This window comes from Somniosus microcephalus, chromosome 3 (assembly GCF_052327205.1).
Source record: "Somniosus microcephalus isolate GS21.2 chromosome 3, FLI_Smic_1.0, whole genome shotgun sequence".
NCBI lineage: Eukaryota > Metazoa > Chordata > Chondrichthyes > Squaliformes > Somniosidae > Somniosus > Somniosus microcephalus.
Genome location: NC_140989.1, coordinates 78,264,496 through 78,289,806, shown reverse-complemented (window position 1 = coordinate 78,289,806; position 25,311 = coordinate 78,264,496). Strand labels below are relative to the sequence as shown.

Sequence of the window (25,311 nt, the reverse complement as noted above, 5' to 3'; positions counted from 1 at the left end):
TTGCTATACAAAGCTCTGGTTAGACCACATCTGGAGTGCTGTGTACAGTTCTGGGCCCCACACCTTAGAAAGGATATATTGGACTTGGAAGTAGTGCAGATTCATCAGAATGTTATCAGGGCTCCAAGGGTTAGAATATGAAGAGAGTTTACATAAACTAGGCTTACATTCCCTGGAATGTAGAAGTTTAAAGGGTGATTTGATTGAGGTTTTTAGGATTTTAAATGGAATTGATAAGGTAGCTAGAGAGAATTTTTTTCCACTGATGGGAGTGTCTAGGACAAGGGGACATAACCTTAAAATCAGAGCCAGGCCATTCAGGAGAGAAGTTATGAAACACTTCTTCACGCAAAGGGTGGTAGAAGTGTTGATCTCTCTCCCAACAAAAAGCAGTAGATGCTAGCTAATTAATAATTTAAAATCTGAGACTGATAGATTTTTGCTATCCAGGATATTAAGGGATATGGAGCCAAGGCGGGTGGATGGAGTTAGTATACAGATTAGCCATGATCTTATTGAACTGCAGAACAAGCTCGAGGGGCTGAATGGCCTACTTCTATTCCTATGTTCCTTTAGTCTTATTAGTCTTTGGATATGATCATTTAGACAATTTGGTTTGTTTCACAACGTGCCCTTATTTTAAAACTGAGTGAAATCAGGAAGCACTTTTTTCCCACACAAAAAGTAGTAGAAATCTGGAACTCTCTCCCCCAAAAGGCTGTGGATTCTGGGTCAAGTGAAACTTTCAAGATTGAGATTGACAGTTTTTTTTTAGGTAAGGGTATCAAAGGCGGGTAAATGGATTTTAGCAGCAGGCTCGAGGGGCTGAATGACCTACCCCTGTTGCTATGAAGTCCTTCCTTTCTGCTGAAGCAGGGATTTCAGGAACACACTTATCTAAACACGCGGTTGCTTGCAGGCCAGTGCATTTGCTGATAGCCCAACCGTAACGTCAGTAATACGCTTTAGCCTCAACCTCAGAAAAACACCCCTTCCCAATGCGTCATTCTCAAAGGTGAAGGATATTATGCTAATCCACTGCATCGTCCAATTCTCCATAATGTGCTATTCTTCAGTCAGTATGAAGTAGCAGCAAGTCCAGACATTATTGATCCTGCATAGACTGAAGAAAATTGGCTCATCTGACTGCTGATGTAGAATTCTGTTCTACCGCCACCCCTCCAAGCCTCATCCTGAGTTTCTCTTTGAGGTATCCTCCCTCCTTCAGTATCTATTTTGAGTGACTCCTCATTCGCAGTAGCTTCGACCTTCATCTTAACTCACCTTGCCCTCTCTCCTCTGATTTCACTGCCCTCCTTTAATCTCTCCTATATAAACTCTCCTACCCATATTCCCGGCCACCCTGCCATTTGACGTCGTCTCTCCACTCCCATGGTCTTCATCAGACAAGGCCATCTCCAGCCACTTTTTTGGTATCCCTCACCACTCACACCCTGCTACCCGTTTCCTACCCCACCTTCCTTCTGTGTCTGCCCCTGGAAAAAACTGTTCCCCAAGTCAGTTATAATTACCCTATCAAGTTGCCAACTGCCTAGCCTTTGGTCCTCCATTCACTATGATACTTTTGCAGCTGCTGATTTATGCAAAAACTTCATCTTCTCCACCTTTAATGTCCCTATCCACAGTAAAACTTTTGCTCTCTCTTTTCCTGATAGTTCCTCCGGTATGGCCCCTATCTTCACTTCCTCAAGGGACGCAGACTTAAACTTTCTGCAGCACAATTGGTTTAGCCATCCAGCACCAGCTCTGGCTGGGCCACAAAGCATTATTGATACTTAACCCTCCTCTGCCAAAACCACTCACTATTCCGGAATCAGCCTGGAAAGCAAGATAACCCCTGGCTTCCTTTCTCCACTAACCAATCGCCTTAAGCCTGTCTCGGCTGCTCCCTCTATGTTCACCTCCATCAAAATGTGAGGAGTTCACTGAGACCATCTGTTCAGCTGCTTTCCTCTTCCCTTGTCTACTAAGCCAAACCTCTCCCCCAAGGTTTCCCTCTGCCCTAGCCTGAACCAGTGTTCTTCTTTAGTTTCTCTCCTAGCTCCCCTGATCCCCCTCTGAAAATACACATCTTGCTCCCTTGACCCTATTTCCACTCAAGTGCTGACTGCAAAACTTCCCATCCTGGCCTCCATGCTAGCTGACACTGTAAATGGTTACCTCTCCTCTGGTTATGGTAATGAGACCCAGCTGTTAGGATCGGCAGGGCCTCCACGTTCCCGGACTCCGAGTGTGCAGCCTGCTTCGGGGCTCGCGTACACCATACCCGTCCCTCCTTTAAAATCAGGGTTTAAAGCAACTTCTATCTTCAAATTTAATTTTAAAAATAAACTTTGACTTACTTAAAAATTATCTCTATTTCTTCTGTACACTCACTATCTTAACTATGTTTATTGTCAGAAGTATTGAGCTGGAGAGCAAGTGTCAAATTTTATTAATTAATATAAAACGAAGGAGGCTGAATGTTACAAAATTATGATGAATGGGCCTCAAATCAACATTCTTCTCACCATTGAATAATTCTGAATTTTCAACAAAAAGTTAACTTACAGTTCATTCGCAGAAGAATTCTTCTTATTCGTGGCATCCTTTAACTCTTCTGAAATGTCCACAGCATCCAAAGGACATTCTTTAAATGACATAGAAAATATTAATGGAGTTAAGAACTGTGCAAAAAAATTGGTTTAGTTCAGCAGCAAATTTCTTAAATCAATGTAAACTCCATTTTTAAACTAAAACCACTGTGATACAGTTCAAAACAGGCATCCCATCACACACAGAACTGTATTGCGTTATCATATGTTTCATATGGCAGCTTGACATCAAGAAGAAACTTGGAAATCATACCTGCATCTTTCATTGTTTGCTGACTAGTTAATGTCTCATATTGACATGCTGCTGAAATCCCAAGACTTGGTGGCCAAAGTGGCTTTGTCAAAGCTCTCTGGCCCCTGTGACTTTGCTCCTGACCTGATACCTAGATGAAAGATAGTAAGTTAAAGTGTACCACAAAACATTCCTACAAAACGTATAGGAGGAATGATCAAAAGCTTGGTCAAAGGAATGGGTTTTAAGGAGGGTCTTAATGGAATGGGGAGGCAGAGGTGTTTCGAGGGAATTCTCCTAAACTTCTCTGCTTCTCGACCACTCTTTCCTTTAAAAATTGCTCAAAGTCCATCTGTTCAATGAAGCTTTGTCATTTCTCCTAATCTCTCTCTTCCTGACTCAGCTTGTTTCCTTTTCCCTATCTGTTAAGTGCCTTACGACTTCTTGTAAATATGTTAAATGTATTATATAAATGCAAGTTGTTGTTGATTACTTTCCCTCCCAATCCTGACTTCACTGGAGACGTCTGCTGTTAATTTAAAATTGGAGAATGCTCAGAGGGAGAGGGGATTTAAAATCTACAGCAGGAACCAGACTGCAGAGTTGCTATTTAATTATCATAGCACTGGAGGGCTGGGGAAATGGCTTGTGCTGGATGAAATGAGAAAGACGAGAGCAGATGCATTTTTGAATGCTAGCTGATACAAAGGCAAGTATATTATAGTAGTTTTATAATCTTACAGAAGAGTAGTGGATCTTTTAGGATTTTTAGGTGGTGTTTTGGAAGAGGGGTGCCAAGTGTCATATTGTAAAAAGTATTTACAACATATTTGGCTAAATCAGCAAAATATTGGTATGTATACTAGCTGAATAAAAGTTGAACATAATATAAAAGGTTATATTTCTATTTAATTTGTATATGGATGTTTACAGTGATACTGGGTATGCACAGAAAGAATATTTATACATTCAGAAATCGAGACAAATATAAACACTGTCATCCAGTCGCAATTTTTTTTCACAGAACTGGTGCGCTGAAGAGAACTGAGGATGATGTTTGGTAAATTCTCCAACCCTCACCTGGGAGTGAAGATCAGGAGAATATTTTAACTCTAATAAATGGAACACATTTATAAGATCTTTGCTGTATAATAGCACTGGCAAAAAGTAAACAGTTAAGTGCAACAATCAATCGTCATTGCTCTAATGACAATTAAATCATCAGGTGAAAATAACAACTATAAACAGAGTTGCACAGTGCCAATGAAATTCAGCTATAAAAACTGAGAGTGCATAAATACATATTCTGTTTTCATTTTTAACAGTGAGCTTCACTTAACTGGTCAATCAGATTGGCAGTAAGGGAATTGCCTAAAGGAAGCACAAGTTACAATTACTTTTTTTTATATTCATTCCTGGGATGTGGGGTAGCAATCCGATTGGTCAGTGGGTATTAGGTGACCTACGCTTCCAATTAGTCACTTAAAGCATTGAGGACTGCAGTCACTATTGACTACTGACTGACAAGCGTCTATGGAGTTCAAAAAAATTGAGGCTTTTTCTGAAAACGATATAGTGACTATTATTTGTCACATGGGCTCATCCATGGTTGCGACAAATATTTTAGGAGGCACAACCTGTTTTTAAATCTCATTTACATGTAACTTTGTTCTTGTCTTTTTAAAAAGACATCCATCCTCAATGTTTTTAAATAAAGATCGTAAAGAAAAGTTTATATTTTGAAAGTGTTGTTTATATGGCCCTGAGGGATTTTACACAAATTTGCAGTATTTGTCCAAGAGGATGAATGTTCTTAAGAAAGACAAAGTATTCAAAACCAACCAAAGTTTTTCTCTGAGCAATACATGGGATAACATCTAATGCATACACCACTGCAACATTTTCTTTGGCTACTAGCTATTTTCTTCCGTGATTGCAATACAAATTTTCTTTTGATAAAGTCTCATGTTTCTGTTGCAGTGTGGTGGTTAAACATGAGAGAACGTCAGTCTTAGAATTCACTAAAGCTAGAGAAAGAGGTTGGCATGGTTTCCCAACAAAGAGGTACCCACTAAGCACAATATTTTTTACCCCTTTTATGATTTGAAGTGGTTTTCTTGAGGATATTAGCAGTACCTTTCCTATTGGAAGTCCATCATAAATCAGTTTCCCATTTCTAATAAAGTTGTATAAAGGAGAACCAGGGACAGAGTTAAAGTCTCCACATAGGATGATCGGCCAGTATCCACCGTTCCCGTTAGATGCCAATTTGTGAATCTCAGCCAAGAGTATTGCAAGCTGAGCCAGCTTGATGTCCCCTCGGCGTGGATTATACAAGAGATGAGTATTTGCCACACACACAAGAGCAGCAGATCGTGAAAGAACTGGTTGCAGCAGTAGCACAAGTCCTACATTGTCTCTGTCTAGTATTTGGATCATAGGACGATAAAATTCCACTGGGCTAGCAGAGACGAGCGAAAATTTAGAGCGTTTAAAACAAATAGCACAGCCGTCCCTCTTGTTTCCTGTTCGCATTTTGTACTCACACTGATAACCTGCAGAATAAGCATCAAGACAAAAAGCTTTTTCATTATAAAAATTGGCACATGTCTATTAGAACTTGATAGAACAAATTTCAGAATATTAAATATATACAAGTGATTGTATAAAACTGGTTTAATTCCAAACTAAGACATGAAGAGGTCAGTCCCATCTATTTAACTCGAACGATAAGTAGTTTTCATGAGAGTTGTTTCTAAAAAGCCCTTATATTGCCATTTCTTCCATTGGCAAATGGGAGGGGTTATTGCCATCACCTCTACCCCGAGTTGGAGGGATTTTAATTGCTACAGCTATTAAGGTAGATCTCCAACTGGCTCACAATAAATACAATGGGTGAGATGAGCAATAACCGTTTTTCTTGCTGAAGACAAAACACTTGCTCCACTATTACATTCTGTCTGAAGCTGCAGCCAGAACATGAGAACTAAAATTTGAGAAAGCAGCTGTGAGATTATGAACTTGTATCTGCTGAGTACAAGTGTCCAAATACATTTCATTTAAGAACATTAAATGGCTGTGTAACAGATGTTCGTCTCTTCTATTATGGTTGACTTCAAAACCAACCCAGAGATAAAAATGACATGATTCAAACACACTGCAACAAAAATATTGAATTTCCTAAATTGTAAGAATCACGGAATATTTTCTTAATGTTCTTCAATCATGCAAGATAAAAAAAATGAAGTCTATCCGTAAGGGCTGAGCAAAGTTCAAGACTTATTTGCTATTAGGCTTAGAATTTTGCAACATATATAAACTGAAGGGCATCTAGGGTTAAGGCCTAGCATTTCCCCAGTAGAGTACTGTACAACAGTCAGTCTTACCCAGTGATTCCAGTACTGGCTTCAGCTGCTGTCCATAGTGGTTGTCCTGAACTTCTTGTAAACACAAGATCTAGAAAAGATCAATCAACACAAGCTACAGTGATCCCACGCGCAACAGTTTAGCCATTAGCAATTTGTTTATCATACATACTTGCCCAATACCATTTAAAATTGGTATACTCAGCAATTGCTTTGCTTTATTTTAAAGGGAGCATTACCATTGCTTTTCAGAGCTTCAGCAAAGATGTGCCAGAGGCTATTGCTTGAAAACCTCACTGATTTCCTGCCATGATGGTAGTCATAAATTGCCATTTGTACTGTGCAATAATTTAAATTAATATTGTGTAAAAACAAATTACATATCCTCTAGAGTTTTTATTCTTCAAATGATCTGCATCCTTCAAATATTGTTAGGAGTAAAGCCTAGTTAGGCCACCTGGTAGGCTTACACAGAAAATGGTATCACACATGGTCCCCTACTCCAATGCCGTATAAAGCCCAGGATCTGTGCCATAGCGCAAATTCATTTTGAATTGAAGCCAAACTGAAACTGATCAGGGATCTGTAACTCTTTTCCCTGTGCAAAAATACTCCCAGTGTGGGGCTTGCAGGGACAGGTGTGTGGGAGGAGGGGGTGTGTGATATGGTGTGCAGAGGATATTGAAGAATTATGACACTACAATGCAGGTAATCTAAATTCCTTATTCATTTTCAGACCAGAGGAGAAAGCAAAAAGGAACAAATGCAGTACAGTTCAGGGGATTATCTTGTGCTGAAGTGAAATCTAAACAGTAATGTTTATTAAATGTGTAAAGATCACTATGTGGCTGTCTTACAGAAGCTATAAATTGAAGTCTGATTAAAAGATGCCAGGAGGCAGCCACTGAATGGCTTTAAACCTGACTCAGGTTGCTTTTGCCTGATGATAACAGAGCAACCATGCATTTAGTTATCTGCTGTTTAGTTACCAATTCACATCTTTCACCACAGGAAACAAATATCTGTCACGACCCAATTAAGTGTCTTTAGGATTCGCCTACCTCAGACTTTAGTTGAAAGTGAACATCTGAGAAATACGCCTGATCCGGGGTAGCCCTAAAGGGGCTAGGACTAGTAAAAATCCCTTCATCCCGACCCCATATCTCTCCACGCCCCCTCCAATCGAGCTCCTCCCCGACCCACGAACTCTCCATGCACCCTCATTGATGTCCTCCCTGACCCACGATCTTTCTCTTCCCCCTCTATGCCTCCCGGCTGTGGCCTGGTGCCAACAGGCTGCGGCCAGGAAACAGATTTCAAAAATGGTAATCAGGTCCTGCCGTTAAATTCGTTCTTCAGCGTTATCCGACGCAAAACTGCTCCCCCACCCCACCACCAATATTGGGGCCAATGTTTTAGTTTTGACAACAAATGACAGATGATAAGTGGCAGCTGACAACAATTTCTTGATCTACATGACATCGGGATGTGATTTAGGTAAAAACTCTGGGTAAATTTTAAGATCCGCCCTATTAGAATGCCAGATCCAACATAACTGGTCTACAATATGGGCTTAAAACTAAGCCTAACCTCAGTGGTGGGCAAACTATTGGAAAAAAATACTGAGGGATAGTATTAATTGTCGTTTAGAAAGGCACGGATTAATCAAGGACAGTCAGCATGGATTTGTTAAGGGAAGGTCGTGACTCGCTTGATTGAATTTTTGGAGGAGGCAACAAGGAGGGTCGATGAGGGTAGTGCATTTGATGTAGGCTACCAGGCTTTTGACGAGGTCCCACATGGCAGACTGGTCAGAAAAGTAAAAGCCCATGGGATCCAAGGGAAAGTGGCAAGTTGGATCCAAAATTGGTTCAGTGGCAGGAAGCAAAAGGTAATGTTTTTGTGGCTGGAAGGTTATTTCCAGTGGGGTTCCGCAGGGTTCAGGAGTCGGTCCTTTGCTTTCTGTGGTATACATCAATGATTTAGACTTCAATGTAGGGGGCATGAAGAAGAAGTTTGGAGATGATACAAAAATTGGCCGTGTGGTTGAAGTGAGGAAGATAGCTGTAGACTGCAGGATGATATCAATGGACTGGTCAGGTGGGAAGAAAAGTGGCAAATGGAATTCAATCCAGAGAAGTAAGGGTACAGCAGCATAGTGGTTATGTTACTGGACTAGTAATCCAGTAATTCAGTTAATTAAATAAATCTGGAATAAAAAGCTAGTATTAGTAATGGTGACCATGAAACTGCTGGATTGTCGTAAAACCCCATCTGGTTCACTAATGTCCTTTAGGGAAGGAAATCTGCCGTCCATACCCGGTCTGGCCTATATGTGACTCTAGACCCACAGCAATGTGATTAACTCTTAACTGTCCTCTGAAATGGCCTAGCAAGCCACTCAGTTGTACCAAACCGCTACGAAAAACAATAATAAAAAAACCAGACGGACCACCCAGCATCGACTTAGACACGACAAAGGCACACCCAGTCCAGTTGGCCCTGTAATGTCCTCCTCACTAACATCTGGGGACTTGTGCCAAACTGGGAGAGCCTGACATAGTCATACTCACAGAATCGTACCTTTCAGCCAATGTCCCAGACTCCTCCATCACCATCTCAGGGTATGTCCTGTCCTACCGGCAGGACAGACCCACCAGAGGTGGCAGCACAGTGGTATATGGCAGGGAGGGAGTGACCCTGGGAGTCCTCAACATTGACTCCGGACCCCATGAAGTCTCATGGCTTCAGGTCAAGCATGGGCAAGGAAACCTCCTGCTGATTACCACCTACCGCCCTCCCTCAGCTGATGAATCAGTACTCCTCCATGTTGAACACCACTTGGAAGAAGCACTGAGGGCAGCAAGGACACAGAATGTACTCTGGGTGGGGGACTTCAATGTCAATCACCAAGAGTGGCTCGGCAGCACCACTACTGACCTAGCTTACCATGTCCTGAAGGAAATAGCTGCCAGTCTGGGAGTGCGGCAGGTGGGGAGAGAACCAACACGAGGGAAAAACCTACTTGACCTCGCCCTCACCAATCTACCTGTCACAGATGCATCTGTCCATGACAGTATTGGTGGCAGTGACCACCAGTCAGTCCTTGTTGAGATGAAGTTTATAAACCAGGGCCCTTAAATATACTATTTAATAACTGTAGTGTAATTGGTAGGATTGATTTGATTTAATTTAATTGCAATTAATTAAAGGGCAAGTCATGGCAGGACAGCCCGGCCACGTGGTATGCTCCTCCTGCGCTATGTGGGAACTCAGGGACACTTCCTGTGTCCCTGACAACTATGTGTGCAGGAAGTGTGTCCAGCTGCAGCTACTGGCAGACCGCATTGCGGCGCTGGAGCTGCGATTGGATTCATTCTGGACCATTCGCGAGGCTGAGGATGTCGTGAATAGCACGTTTGATCAGTTGGTCACACCGCAGGCAAAGGTTGGACAGGGAGAAAGGGAATGGGTGACCAACAGACAGAGTACTAGGCACAGGCAGGTAGTGCAGGGGTCCCCTGTGGCCATCCCCCTCTCAAACAGATACACCACTTTGAGTACTGTTGGGGAGGATGGCTTACCAGAGGAAGGCAGCAGCAGCCAACTTCCTGGCACCAGGGGTGGCTCTGCTGCACAGGACGGGAGGAAAGAGGGGTAGAGCTGTAGTAATAGGGGATTCTATTGTAAGGGGAATAGATAGGCGTTTCTGCGGCCGCAAACGAGACTCCAGGATGGTGTGTTGCCTCCCTGGTGCAAGGGTCAAGGATGTCTCAGAGCGGCTGCAGAACATCTTGGAAGGGGAGGGTGAACAGCCAGTTGTCATGGTGCATATAGGTACCAACGATATAGGTAAAAAGCGGGATGAGGTCCTAAAAGTGGAATATAGGGAGTTAGGAGGTAAATTAAAAAGTAGGACCTCAAAGGTAGTAACCTCAGGATTGCTACCAGTGCCACGTGCCAGTCAGAGTAGAAATAGAAAGATATTTCAGATGAATACATGGGTGGAGGAATGGTGCAAGGGGGAGGGATTCAAATTCCTGGGACATTGGAACCAGTTCTGGGGGAGGTGTGACCAGTTCAAACCGGACGGTTTGCACCTGGGCAGGGCCGGGACAGAAGTCCAAGGGGGAGTGTTTGCTAGTGCTCTGGGGAAGGGTTTAAACTAAGATGGCAGGGGGTTGGGAACCTGAGCAAGGGGACAGAGGAAAGGGAAACAAGGATAAAAGCAAAAGATAGGAAGGAGAAAAACAAAAGTGGCAGTCAGAGAAATCAACGGTTTAAATCAAACATGGCCACAGTAAATAATAATTTTAATAGGTGTAAGAGTGTTAAAAAAACAAGCCTGAAGGCCTCGTGTCTTAATGCGAGGAGCATTCGTAATAAGGTGGATGAATTAGCTGCGCAAATAGAGGTAAACGAATATGATTTGATTGGGATTACGGAAACATGGCTCCAGGGTGGCCAAGGCTGGGAACTCAACATTCAGGGGTATTCAATATTCAGGAAAGATAGGCAAAAAGGAAAGGGAGGTGGGGTAGCATTGCTGGTTAAAGAAGGGATTAACACAATTGTAAGGAAGGATATTAGCTCTGATGATGTGGAATCTGTATGGGTAGAACTGAGAAATACCATGGGGCAGAAAGCGTTAGTGGGAGTGGTATATAGACCTCCAAACAGTAATGCAGAGGTTGGGGATGGCATTGAAAGGGAAATTAGAGAAGCGTGCAATAAGGGCACAGCAGTCATCATGGGTGACTTTAATCTACATATAGATTGGACTAACCAAATTAGTAACAATACTGTGGAGGAGGAATTCCTGGAGTGTTTAAGGGATGGTTTCCTGGACCAATATGTCGAGGAGCCAACCAGAGATCAGGCCATCTTAGACTGGGTATTATGTAACGAGAAAGGATTAATTAGCAATCTTGTTGTACGAGGCCCGTTGGGTCGGAGCGATCATAATATGATCGAATTCTTCATTAAGATGGAGAATGAAGTAGTCGACTCAGAGACAAGGGTCCTAAATTTAAATAAAGGAAACTACGATGGTCTGAGGTGTGAGTTGGGTAGGATTGATTGGGAATGTCACTCAAAGGGTTGACGGTGGATAGGCAATGGCAAACATTCAAAGACTGCATGGATGAACTACAGAATTTGTTCATCCCAGTTTGGCATAAAAATAAAACAAAAAAAGGTGACTCAACCGTGGCTAACGAGGGAAATTAGGGATAGCATAAGATCCAAGGAGAGGACATATAAATTGGCCAGAAAAAGCAGTAAACCTGAGGATTGGGAGCAGTTTAGAATTCAACAAAGGAGGACAAAGGGATTAATTAAGAAAGGGAAAATAGAATATGGGAGTAAGCTTGTAGGGAACATAAAAACTGACTGTAAAGGCTTTTATAGATATGTGAAAAGAAAAAGATTGGTGAAGTCAAGCGTAGGTCCCTTGCAGTCAGAATCAGGGGAATTTATAATGGGGAACAAAGAAATGGCAGACCAATTAAATACATATTTTGGTTCTGTCTTCACAAAGGAGGACACAAATAACCTCCCAGAGATGTCGGGGAATATAGGGTCTGATGAAAGGGAGGAACTGAAAGAAATCAGTATTTGTAGGGAATGGTGTTAGGGAAATTGATGGGATTGAAGGCCGATGAATCCCCAGGGTCTGATAATCTACATCCTAGGGTACTTAAGGAAGTGGCCCTAGAAATAGTTGATGCATTGCTGATCATCTTCCAGCATTCGATGGAATCTGGAACAGTACCCATGGATTGGAGGGTAGCTAATGTTACCCCACTATTCAAAAAAGGTGGTAGAGGGAAAACAGGGAATTACAGACTGGTAAGCCTGACATCGGTAGTGGGGAAAATGCTAGAGTCCATTATAAAGGATGTAATGGCTGAGCATTTGGAAAACAGTGACAGGATCGGACAAAGTCAACATGGATTTACAAAAGGTAAATCGTGCTTGACTAATCTACTGGAATTTTTTGAGGATGTAACTGGTAAAATAGATAAGGGAGAACCAGTGGATGTAGTGTATTTGGACTTTCAGAAGGCTTTCGATAAGGTCCCGCATAAGAGATTAGCGTGTAAAGTTAAGGCACATGGGATTGGGGGCAAGGTACTGACTTGGACAGAGAACTGGTTGGCAGACAGAAAGCAAAGAGTTGGAATAAATGGGTCTTTTTCCGAGTGGCAGGCAGTGACTAGTGGGGTACCGCAGGGATCGGTCCTTGGACCCCAGCTATTCACAATATATATTAATGATCTAGATAAGGGAACTAGATGTAATATCTCCAAATTTGCAGACGACACAAAGCTGGGTGGGCGTGTGTGCTGTGAGGAGGATGCTGAGAAACTCCAAGATGATTTGGATAGGTTGGGTGATTGGGCAAAAGCATGGCAGATGCAATATAACGTGGATAAATGTGAGGTTATCCACTTTGGTGTCAAAAACAGGAAGGCAGATTATTATCTGAATGGCAATAGATTGGGAGAAGGGGAAGTGCAACGAGACCTGGGTGTCCTTGTGCACCAGTCGCTGAAGGTAAGCATGCAGGTGCAGCAGGCAGTTAAGAAGGCAAATGGCATGTTGGCCTTCGTAGCAAGAGGGTTTGAGTACAGGAACAAGGATGTCTTGCTGCAGTTATACAGGGCCTTGGTGAGACCACATCTTGAGTATTGCGTGCAGTTTTGGTCCCCTTATCTGAGGAAGGATGTTCTTGCCATGGAAGGAGTTCAGCGAAGATTCACCAGGCTGATACCTGGGATGGCAGGAATGACGTATGAGGAGAGATTAGGTCGATTGGGCTTGTACTCGCTGGAGTTTAGAAGAATGAGAGGGGATCTCATTGAAACTTATAAAATTCTGACAGGATTGGACAGACTTGATGCGGGAAGGATGTTCCTGATGGTCGGGGAGCCCAGAACCAGGGGTCACAGTCTAAGGATAAGGGGTAGGCCATTTAGGACAGAAATGAGGAGGAATTTCTTCACCCAGAGAGTGGTGAACCTGTGGAATTCTCTACCACAGAAGGCAGTAGAGGCCAATACATTAAATATATTCAAGAAGGAGTTGGATATATTTCTTAAGGCTAAAGGGATCAAGGGGTATGGGGAGAAAGCAGGGACCGGGTACTGAATTTGGATGATCAGCCATGATCGCATTGAATGGCGGAGCAGGCTCGAGGGGCCGAATGGCCTACTCCTGCTCCTATCTTCTATGTTCTATGTTTCTAGGACACCCTCCATCATGTTGTGTGGTACTACCACTGTGCTAAATGGGCTGGATTCAGAACAGATCTGGCAGCTCAAAAGTGGGCATCCATGGGGCACTGTGGACCATCAGCAGCAGCAGAATTGTATTCCACCACAATCTGTAACCTGATAGCCCGGCCGAGACTTCGAATCCAGTCATAGCCAGAGAATCTCCTGCAATGGCTTCTCTTCGCACCTCACACCATTACCTTTGGAGTCCATAAAGATCTATTCTTGGCCCTCTCCTAGTTCTCATCTAAATGTTGCTCTTCAGCAACATCATCCGAAGACGTGACATCAGGTTCCATATGTACACTGACAACATCCAGCTCCACATCAGCACCACTAACTCTCTCGACCCCAACCCCATATCCTCTCCATCACAAAGACCGCCTACTTCCACCTCTGTAACATTGCCTGTCTCCACCCCGCTTTAGTCCATCTACTGCTGAAAACCACATCAATGCTTTCATAGAATGGTTACAGCACAGAAGGAGGCCATTCGGCCCGTCGAGCCTGTGCCACCTCCAGAATCGACTATTCTGATGCTCCCCGGCCAGCCTACCAGCTTCCATCCTGCGTAAACTTAAACTCATCCAAAACTCTGCTGCCCGCATTCTAACCCGCACCAAGTCCCGTTCACCCATCAACCCTGTGCTTGGTATTCTACATTTGCTCCCATTCCAGCCACGTTTGGATTTAAAAATTCTCATCCTCATGTTCAAATCCCTCCAAGGCCTTGCCTCTCCGTTTCTCTGTAACCACCTCCAGCCCTACAAGAACTCTGTATTCCTCCAACTCTGGCCTTTAGTACATGCCTCACTCACTTTGTCCCACCGTTGGTGGCTGTGCCTTCAGCCATTTGGGCCCTAAGCTCTGCAATTCCCACCCTACACCTCTGTCTCGTCTCCTTTAAGACCGTCCTTACTATCTACCTCTTTGACTCACCCGTCCTAATATCTCCTTCTTTGGCTCAGAGTCAATTTATGTCTGATTGGGTTCCTGTGAAGCGCCTTGGGACATCTTCCTAGGTTAAAGGCGCTGTATAATTATAAGTTGTTATTGTAAATTCCTCTGCATATTTGGAGCTTTGGTTTGACAAACCTGCCTTGGGCATACTGTTGTAATTTCCCTTTTACATCCTCCACTCCACCTAGTCAGGAAAATCTTGCTCCCAATTGACTTAGCACAATAGGAAGTGCTTGAGCAGAGCCTCACGTCTCCGTTGCTTCGGGGCGCAGCAGTGGATGAATTCTGTTTGTCAAGGCCTGGATGATCTAATTAAGGGAGATAAATCAGTCATGCAAAGCTTCGGGGAAGGATGCCAGGTTTGTTTCATCTTCCTCAACTTGTCTTCCTAACAATTTTGGCAGCTTGGCTGCCTTGAGAATAGATGAGAAGAGAAACAGACAGAGACAAGTTTGGGAGGGGGTGGGGAGTGGGAGCAAAACCTTCTTAAAGGGGTGCAGGGCAGGACCCAGTTGACTATTGTGGGGATGGAGAGAGAGAGAGACATAGACCTATGACAGGGAGGACAAGACAGAGTTGTACATTTCACTACATTACTGGGAAAGAAATCATGATCCAGCTTTTTCTGTGCAAAAAGTTCAGGCACAAGAATGTGATTTTGCTTTGGCTAACAAAATGTGCCAATACAAATTTGTTTCCTTTTGTCTGTAGAACAGGGAACCATTTAAGCAAAGCTTGCATTCCAGTGTTCTTGTTAATCCTCTTTCTGTTTGCACTACTTAACATTGGTGGCCTATTCTTCAAAAACAGAGTGCTGTGCACAGTTCTGGTCTGCACATTACAAAAAGGATATAGAGGCACTGGGGAAGATACAAAAAAGATTTACAAGGATGATACCAGAACTGAAAGGTTATAACTATCAGGAAAGACTGAACAGGCTGGGGCTCTTTTTCTCTAGAAAAGAGAAGGCTGAGGGGTGACCTAATAGAGGTCTTTAAAATTATGAAGGCATTTGATAGGGAAGACGTAATGAGGATGTTTCCACTCATGGGAGAGTCCAAAACTAGGGGTCATAAATACAAGAGTCACTAATAAATCCAATAAGGAATTCAGGAGAAACTTCTTTACTCAGAGAGTGGTTAGAGTGTGGAACTTGCTACCACATGGGGTAGTTGAGGCAAATATTGTAGTATTTAAAGGGAAGCTATTGGAGGGAGAAAGGAATAGAAAGATATGCTGATAGGGTTAGATGAAGTAGGATGGGAGGAGGCTAGTGTGGAGCAAAAACACCGGCATCGACCAGATGGGCCGAATGGCCTGTTCCTGTGCTGTAAATTCTATGTAATTTCAATAGGGAATCTGTGAATGTTTCAAAGGGAGATGCCCCCAAAGTACTGGGGAGTCTAGCCAAACTGTAATTCAAGAAAGTACATCTGAGTAAACCGTCATCTGTACTCCCAGGTGCACTGTGGAGGATGGGTAAACATATAGTTAACCACAATCGCTCTGTACTGGAACCATATCTGTGAGATGATGGTTGATTGCCCATCCCCTACAGTGCAGATTAGAGTATGGGGGCTGACTTTTTTAAGACATATTTTCTTGAGTTACAGTTTGGGTAGCTTCCCAAATATCCTCCTCCAAGAGATATTAGTTTTATATTATGCTTGGTCTATCGTCTGAAGCCACCTAGGAAACTTCAAAGTCCCATTGGGGATTTTTTGTTGGGGAACCCGTCAGCAGGAAATTAGCTATCACGTTGGAGATTGTGTGTAATTTATCAGATTTACAGATCCATTTCGCAAACCCAAGGAAAATCTGGCAAGTCACAGAATGGTGATATAGCAAAAAAAAAATGTATCCAATGACCACGAGCATAAGTAACTGTGAATGTGTTGCTGCCTTTGACACAGTGTTTAAAGGCATTGGTGGACATCCTGACAGAATTGTGGAGGCTCTTAGATTTCTTTTAAGTATATGTTTCCTTGGTCAGTCTTGATTGACCACAGCCCAACTGGGGGCACATTTGGTGTGATGAATTGGTGTGCCCCGTTGTATGCCAATGCTTGCATTTTGTTTTCGTTATTTGCTGTCTATATGGCTGTTTAGGGGCGGCGCGGTTAGCAGGGGCTCCCCAACAAAAAATTCCCCAATGGGACTTTGAAATTTCCGAGGATGAGGTGCTTGGATCCCTTTTGACTCAGCATCCCTCTTGTGAGTTATTCTGAGCTTTCCCCTATGTGAAGGAAACAGCAACTAGCATTTTTACAGCTTCCCGCACATAGGGGAACATCTCAGAATAGTTCACAAGAGGGATGATGAATCAAAAGGGACCCAAGCACCCCATCCTGAATTAGCATGTTAACTCTCTTTGTAGGCAGCAAATTGTTCTTAGGAATGCAAAATTTTGCAACCTGTCACAACTAACAATATTGTGTGCCTGCAGTAAGTTTATTAATCAATTTTGTTTCGTAGCAATATGGTTGGTGGACATGTATTAAAGTGGCAAGAAAGGGGGCGATTTTCCCACTGGAGGTGGGTTGGGAGTGGGTGGGTTCCGAACCCACCTCCACTGTCAGGTGGGAGAAAGTTTGGATTTTCCCCGAATTGCCCAATTAATTCCGGGCGCGTGGGTTCCCCGGGGCCAATTACTCTTTTTGGACTGAAGCTCGCCTCTGCTGACATCACTTATGCAGCTTCATTTAAGGGCTGCTTGCTGCCTTGGCTCATTTCACTGCTGTTTTGTGGATGCTGCACACCTTGCCAAGTTTTGTTATCATAAGAAATGGCCAACTCCAAAGCCAAGTCCTCCCCGAGGTTCTCAGATGATTTGCTGAGTATTTTGGTTGAGGGGATAAGAGCAAGCAAGGAGGTGCTCTGTCCCTCATCTGGGAGGAAGAAGCCTCCCGCACACACCAAGGCTGTCTGGGTGCAGCTGGCACGGGATGTAACCTCCAGGTCTCTGTGCAGCAGAACATGGCTGTAGTGCCTCAAGAGGTTCAATGGCCATGGTCTACTCAGCTTGGCTGATCTTACATCAGCTTGACCCTCATTCTGCCCTCCTTCTGCTCTCATCACCAGCACTCTGCATTGTCAACCTTCTCCTACTCATCCCACTTTACCCTTACACCCTAACCATCCCTCTCACTCTATGAACACAATCACTTCACTATTCGACTATGCTGCCCTCACACTCCCTATCAATGCTATGCAATGACAATGACTAACAACACACAGGGAGGGCCCTTGAAAATGGAACCTCACTCCATCTTTGTCTCCTTCTAAGCATCTATGTCTGGACTCTCTACACTCACTCCATCATTCTCACTCAAACTCCACTTGTCTCCCTCATTGCAGGAAAAGAGAGCCCACAATAAAAGGGAAAGGGCGATGACTGGAGGAGGGCCACCTTCCCTCGCCCATTTGACCCAAGCTGAAGAGGCGGCCCTGGAAATCGTTAACACTGAGGTGGAGGTGGAAGTGGGGGACGGACAGACGGGCGCAGCAGAGCAAGCTGGTGACAGAATAGTTTTGCATCTCTCTCTTTTATATTGTAGGAGTCACTAAAATGGCTGCTGATGTACGTTTATAGAATGGCAATTGATCATCTGCGCTATTGCATGTATGTGCCACAGTAGCATCACATCTCTAACTCATTTCTTTACTCCCCCACAGGACCATCAACAGCCCCCCTCCCCACTGTCCAGGAGGAAGAGCCTGAGGCAGAAGACTCCTCAGAGGAACCTGCAACCTCTGAGGGCGCAGTGTCAGCAGATGTAAGCGCACCCTGCACCAGCGCAGCTACGCACACCTCGGGGGGACCTTTGCAACATAGTGTTGTCACCTGGTGTATCACAGCTCACAAGTGAGCATCAGCAGGTGGTGGAGACAGAGACAGCAGTGGAGAGTCCTCGTCGGAGGTCGCAGGACTCTCCTAGCTCTGCTCAGCTGCATGTGGACCCTGTGCCTTTGGGTCCATCCAGGAGAGCGGTGCTGGAACTCCAGGAACAGGTGCAAGAGTCTCTGGCAGGTTTTGTCTTCAGGGTCACTGCATGTGTGGAGAGGATGGAGGAGTCCAACTCGAATATGAGCAGAGCCTTTGTGGAGTCTGTGGCGCATGAGTGCATCTCATCGGAAAGGTTGGCTACCTCCGTGGAAGCAATGTCTAACTCCGTGGTATCGATGGCTGCCTCTCTGCAGACGATTGCCATGGCCATGGGGGATAGAAGTTGCCAGAGTGTTGAAAACATGGTCAATGTTCAGATTAGACGGACATCTCTGGAGGAGCGATGGCCAGCTATTGGTCAGAGAGACCAGAGCTTCATGGAAATCCCCAGCAGTAGGGCTGCCAGTGCAGAGACGGGTCCTCATGGCCCCCCTGATGTGCAGCAAGGTGCTCTCACGCCACTTGCTAATGCTGAGGTGGGGCTGACCCATGAGAGGGATGTTGGTGGCAGGCAACAAGGAAGTGGGGGCTCCTCTCCAAGCGCTCTCACTTCCATACCACTGCGTTGCCCTCGGTCAGAGCCCCACCAGAGTCCTCACCCAACTGAGATGGGCGTCTCAGCCCCTGCACAGCCGCAGGATGAGCAGACTTTTGTTGAGCCCTCACAGGCTCACAATCCCAGAGGACACCAAAGGTGTCGAAGCAGGAGCAGCATGAAAATGAGCAAGGGGCCTCCACTTCTGCTGAAGCCACAGGGGAAGGGCCACGTAGGAGCATGCGTAAGAGGAAGATAAAGCACAAGTAGTCACACAGGCAGTCACTTGGGTGTTTTTTTGTGTATAATGATTAAATGCCATCCCTTTGTCATTGTATTAAACTCTGGTGATAGCAAACTGTTGACGTTATGGCCTATGTAATTTTGGTTTTCGAGGTTCCACTTTGCGGCCTCAGCTAGACTTGCTTGGCCAGGTTGGTGGTCAGAGTGAGGGGAAGCCAGAGAGTCATGTCCATTGTCTATCTAAGAAGGAGCCAAGCACATGAGCTAGAATGGGCAACCTAAGCAAATCTGGCCAAGATGAGTGCATCCCTTGCATTGCGGCCAACAATGTGCTCACGTGCTGTTGCTGGTAGAAGCGCACCCGCTCGGTCATCATTCTCCTCCTCTTCATCTGAGGAGGCTACGTACTGAGCCACTTGCTCCTCAGGAAGCTGCAAGCCACGATGCTGAGCGATTTTCTGCAGCGCACAGCAGACCACGACCATTCTGGAGACCCTGGCTGCTGAGTACTGCAGGGCTCCACCTGATCTGTCAAGGCATCTGAATTGCATCTTCAGCAAGCCGATGGTTTGTTTGATGATGGACCTGGTCAAAATGTGGCTTGCGTTGTAGCGCTCCTCAGCTTCGTTCGCTGGCCTCCTAATCGGCGTCATTAGCTACTTCTTCAGGGGATAGCCCTTGCCTCCAAGTAGCCATCCGTTGAGTTGGTTTGGAGAATTGAAGAGTGGAGGCACACTAGACTGCTGCAGGATGAAGGAGTCATGGCAACTGCCACAGTATTTGGCGCAAACATGCAAAATCTCCTCCTTATGGTTACACACCAGCTGTATGTTGAGAGAGTGGAGGCCCTTGCGGTTGACAAAAATAGCTGGGTTGTGATGGGGTACCCTAAGGGCCACATGTGTGCAGTCTGTGACGCCCTGCACCAGAGGCAAGCCAGCCACATTTGCTAATCCACGCGCGGTTATACTTGCTTCATCAGTTGAAAAGTGGATATATTTGTGCGCCTTTGCGAAGAGGGCATCGGTAAACTGCGTGATGCAAGTGTGTGAGGCCAACTGGGCGATGCTGCTGATGATCCCTGGAAGGAGCCTGAAGCAAAAAAGTTGAGTGCAGTGGTGACTTTGACAGCCACTGGTAATGGGTGTCCACCCACTCCTCTGGGCTCCAGGTGTTGGTGCAGCATATCGCAGATGTCTCCGACAATCTGTCGCGAAAGTCTCAGCCTCCTTTGGCACTGCTGCTCACTCATGCTGAGGAAGCTCATCCTCTGTCTGTAAACCCTGTGTTAGGAGTATCTCCTGCAGCAAGGTGCTGCCATGCGCTGGCGCCTTCTGCCCTGTGCAGAATCAGGTGGGTGAGCAGGAGGTTGGCACTCCTGCTGCTGTTCTGCCTGGTTCTGCTGCTGCCATGGCTGCTCCTCGTCCGAATCTGAAGTCCATGATGAAAGGAAATAAATGTTTCCCATGCTGCTGGTAGATACCGCCGTTGGGGAAGCGCTCATTCCAAGTGGGGAGAGGTTCCAAAGTTGATAGATCTCAGCTTCACCACCTCCGATTTCAGTAGGCCTGGAAATAGTGCTCAATGACCTGTGCAACAAAAGTTCTGCCACCTCCAAGTGATCCCTGTTGAAAGCTCTGTTTTTATGGTGGAGCTGCAACTGTGAGGAGCCCAGCCACTTGTCAACCCGCCAGGATTAGTTTGCGTGGTTTAGGAGCGGCATGCAACACAATGAAAATGTGGGAAGATAACAAAGGCCTGTCAAAATAGGATTAAAGAGGCCCTTAAGCTCTTGGTAAGGGTCTTAACTGCCAAGAGGCGGGACCAAATCGCACTCCTGAAGCCCGCCTCCGGTAAAGTTCCAAACCCGCACTCAATTTTTGCTTCTTTACCAACTGTCCTGCCTCCAAACCCGCCTCCTCAGGCCTTGGAAAATCGCCCCCTAAGATTCCAGACAATGTGAGTTTACCTTCTCATTAGCATTCCACAGGATTGTAAAAATACTGTAACATATTATGAGAATCTATTATATCTTTGATCACAAATGATCCATAGCCTATTTTGAAGGAATTAAAAGATATAAAATGCTAAACTGAGTTTAGCAGTTCTGCATTATCAATGGGTCTCACATCTATGTGCTTATATGTATAACATTTCCACCTGGAGGCCATACCTCAAAACTGCATTCTTTGTTTATCAAGGGACAAAAGAAGGTTCATTTGTTTCATCCTAAGACACTGATTCATGTTGAGAAATTTTTTTAAAAGCTATAAATAGTTTTTCTAGATTTGAAAAAACTAAATTAACCACTTACAAACTATTCTAAATGAATTGATTAGCCAGGCAGGTTGCCAGTATGATGACTCCTGTCTTCCAATTGACAAAGGACATAATAAGATCATACATATTCCAATACTCAGCATTAATGCAAAATATGTTAATTGTAAGGCATGGGGTAACACAATTGAAAACAGATTTCTGGTTCTCCAGAAGAAAAGGTTTTCTTGAGGGGAATCTGGTACAGCCACTGAAGGAGAAATAGTGTTTAAAAAGCCCTAAGCATAATAGGGCATCATAAAAACTTATGCATTAGAGTTTGAGCAATTGGTGAGCGTGGGGGTGGTAAAAAGAGAGAGCATGCACAAGCAGAAGAGGTTCAAAGCACAAAAATGCAATCTGGATGACTGACCGGATGCAGAGCAGCAAGGTCAGCTCAGGGTAGAGTAGAATGCCAGGATTATGCAACATCTGGTTCAGCACGCAGCCAGGAGGAGCCGGAGCAAGTGGCAAATAGGTACTGACTGGAACCAAAAAGAATGGCTGCAGTTTTATGCCATGCAATCTAAAGAGCAAAATTTTGCTTTTATTGACTCCTTCTTGCTGAGCCGGTAAAGAGGCTAACAGTATCAATTTTAATTTTACTTTATTTCTTGTATGTCCGAACAAGAACAGGCCAGTATGTTGAGATTTTCAAAAACAAATTGCATTTACATAGCACTTTAAATGTAGAAAAAATCTCAAGGTGTTTCAAAGGGGCATAATCAAATAAAATAGACACCAAACCAAGATATATTAGGAAGGAAAACTAAAACCTGGGTCAAACGGGTGGGTTGTAAGGAAGGTCTTACAAGGAAAAGAGGTTTAAGGAGGGAATTCTAGATTATGGATCTAGACAGCTGAAGGCACGGCTGTCAATGGTGAGGTGAGGAAGGAGGGAATACAAAAGAGGCCAGAATCAGAAGAATGGAGAATTCAGGGATGGGGTCTGAGGTTAGAAATAGGGAGAAACAAAGCCATGATTTAAACAAACGGTTGAGAATTTTAAATTTGAGGCATTAGGGGACCGGGAGCGAATGTAGGTTAGTGAAGGCAGAGTTGACAGGTGAGCGGGACTTGATGCGGAAAAGGATACGGACAGCAGAGTTTTGGATGAGCTGAAGTTTAGAGTCTTGAGGATGGGAGGGCAGTTCAGAGAGCATTGGAATAGTCAAATCTGGAGGTGACAAAGGCATGGATGAGAATTTTAGTGGCAGATGGACTGAATTAGGGGCGGAGGCGGCGCATGTTATGCAGCTGGAAGTCGGCGGTCTTTGTGATAGAGTAGAGAGGATATGGAGTTGGAAGCTCAGCTTGGCGTCGAACTGAATGCTGAGGTTGTGAACAGTCTGGCGTATCTGAAATGGTGGCCAGGGAGGGAGTGGGATGGAACGGTGGCAGGGTTACAGAGTTCAGAGCAGGGGCTGAAAATAGAAACATAGAAAAATAAGAGTAGGCCATTCGGTCCTTCGAGCCTGCTCCGCCATTCAATATGATCATGGCTGATCCTCTATCTCAATACCATATTCCCGCTCTCTCCCCATACACCTTGACGCTTTTTGTGTCTAGAAATCTATCTATCTTCTTCTTAAATATATTCAGTGACTTGGCCTCCACAGCCTTCTGTGGTAGAGAATTCCACTGGTTCACCACCTTCTAAGTGAAGAAATTTCTCCTCATCTCAGTCCTAAATGTCCTACCCCGTATCCTGAGACTGTGGCCCCTTGTTCTAGACCCCCCAGCCAGGGGAAACATCCTCCCTGCATCCAGTCTGTCTAGCCCTGCCAGAATTTTATACGTTTCAATGAGATCCCCTCTCATTCTTCTAAACTCTAGTGAATACAGGCCTAGTTGACCCAATCTCTCCTCATACGACAGTTGTGCCATCCCAGGAATCAGTCCGGTGAAGCTTCGCTGCAGTCCCTCTATGGCAAGTATATATTTTCTTAGCTAAGGAGACCAAAACTGCACACAGTACTCCAGGTGTGGTCTCACCAAGGCCCTGTATAACTGTAGTAAGACATCCTTGTTCCTGTACTCAAATCCTCTTGCAATGAAGGCCAACATTCCAGTTGCCTTCCTAACTGCTTGCTGCATTGCATGTTTGCTTTCAGTGACTGGTGTACAAGGACACCCAGGTCCCTTTGTACATCAACATTTCCCAATCTATCACCATTTAAATAATACTCTACCTTTCTGTTTTTCCTACCAAAGTGGATAACTTCACATTTATCCACGTTATACTGCATCTGCCATGTATTTGCCCACTCACTCAACTTGTCTAAATTGCTTTGAAGCCTCTTTGCATCCTCCTCACAACTCATAATCCCACCTAGTTTTGTGTCATCAGCAAACTTGGAAATATTACATTTGGTTCCCTCATCCATATCATCATTGATATATATTGTGAATAGCTGGGGCCCAAGCACTGATCCCTGCGGTACCCCACTAGTCACCGCCTGCTACCCTGAAAATGACCCATTTATTCCTACTCTGTTTCCTGTCGGTTAACCAATTTTCAATCCATGCCAATATATTACACCCAATCCCATGTGCTTTCATTCTGCACACTAACCTCTTATGTGGGACTTTATCAAAGGCCTTCTGAAAATCCAAATACACCACATCCACTGGTTCTCTCTTATCTATTCTACCAGTTACATCTTCAAAAAACTCCAGTAGGTTTGTCAAACACGATTTCCCTTTCATAAATCCATGTTGACTTTGTCTAACCCCGTTGATATTTTCTAAGTGTCCTGTTATCATATCCTTTATAATACACTCTAGTATTTTCCCTACTACTGATGTTAGGCTAACCGGTCTGTAGTTCCCTGTTTTCTCTCTCCCTCCTTTTTTAAACAGTGGGGTTACATAGTTTCAGAATAAGGGGTCGCCCATTTAAGACGGAGATGAGGAGGAATTTCTTCTCTCAGAGTGTCGTGAATCTTTGGAATTCTCTACCCCAGGGAGCTGTGGAGGCGGAGTTATTGAATATATTCAAGGCGGAGATAGACAGACATTTAAACTACAAAGGAGTCAAGGGGTCTGGAGAGAGAGCGGGAAAGTGGTGTTGAGGCCAAGATTGGATCAGCCATGATCTTATTGAATGGCGGAGCAGGCTCGAGAGGCCGATTGGCCTACTCCTGCTCCTGTTTCTTATGCTCTACATTTGCCATCAAATGATGGCTTCGACCTTCCCAACGTTTAGCTGGAGGAACTGCAGCTCATCCCAAGACTGAATGTCAGAGAAACAGTCTGACAGCACAGATTGAGAGATGTGATATAGAGGTACAGCTGTTCGCTGTTGGGGATCACACGTCACCCTCATCTGCATCTCTTCCATGCGCGGCCACTTAGTCCCTGACGTCCCGTTCTCCTTATGGCTGCCTGCAATGCTCCTCAGCAGTTTGCGGTCTTGGGTCATACCAAGTTTTTTTTTTTTAAATATTGTCGCCATCTGCTTCAGCCATTCTGAGGAGATGGGGCGAAGAAGCATCGGGGCAACAAGAGAGTGACATTAGAAACATTGAGAAGAGTGACAGCAGACAGGTGGATGGTAGAGATTGCAGAGAGGGATGAGGAGGGAAGAAAGAGACAGTTACCTGCATTGGCTCCCAGTCCATCAACACCTTGAATTTAATAATCTCAGTCTTGTGTTCAAACCCCTCCATGGCCTCGCCCCTCCCTATGTCTGTAACCTCCTCCAGCCCTACAACCATCCAAGTAATCTGTGTTCCTCCAATTCTACCCTCTTGTGCATCCCCAACTTACTTCGCCCCACCATTGACAGCTATGCCTTCAGTTGTCTTGAGGCCCAAGCTC

The 25,311-nt window shown here is 44.7% G+C and overlaps 1 protein-coding gene across 7 annotated transcripts in view; it reads right to left on the bottom strand.

Annotated features, from left to right (window-relative positions):
• The window catches only part of angel2 (angel homolog 2 (Drosophila)), a 65,799-nt gene that overhangs the window by 9,020 nt on the left and 31,468 nt on the right, over nt 1–25,311 (bottom strand). For all 7 annotated transcript variants that reach the window (XM_085981226.1, XM_085981228.1, XM_085981223.1 and 4 more), the window contains 4 exons: nt 6,234–6,303; nt 4,984–5,402; nt 2,869–2,998; nt 2,572–2,650 (listed from right to left, as the gene is read on the bottom strand). In XM_085981226.1, coding sequence (XP_085837352.1) covers nt 2,572–2,650; nt 2,869–2,998; nt 4,984–5,402; nt 6,234–6,303 — 698 coding nt within the window. The remainder of the gene's footprint in view (nt 1–2,571; nt 2,651–2,868; nt 2,999–4,983; nt 5,403–6,233; nt 6,304–25,311) is intronic.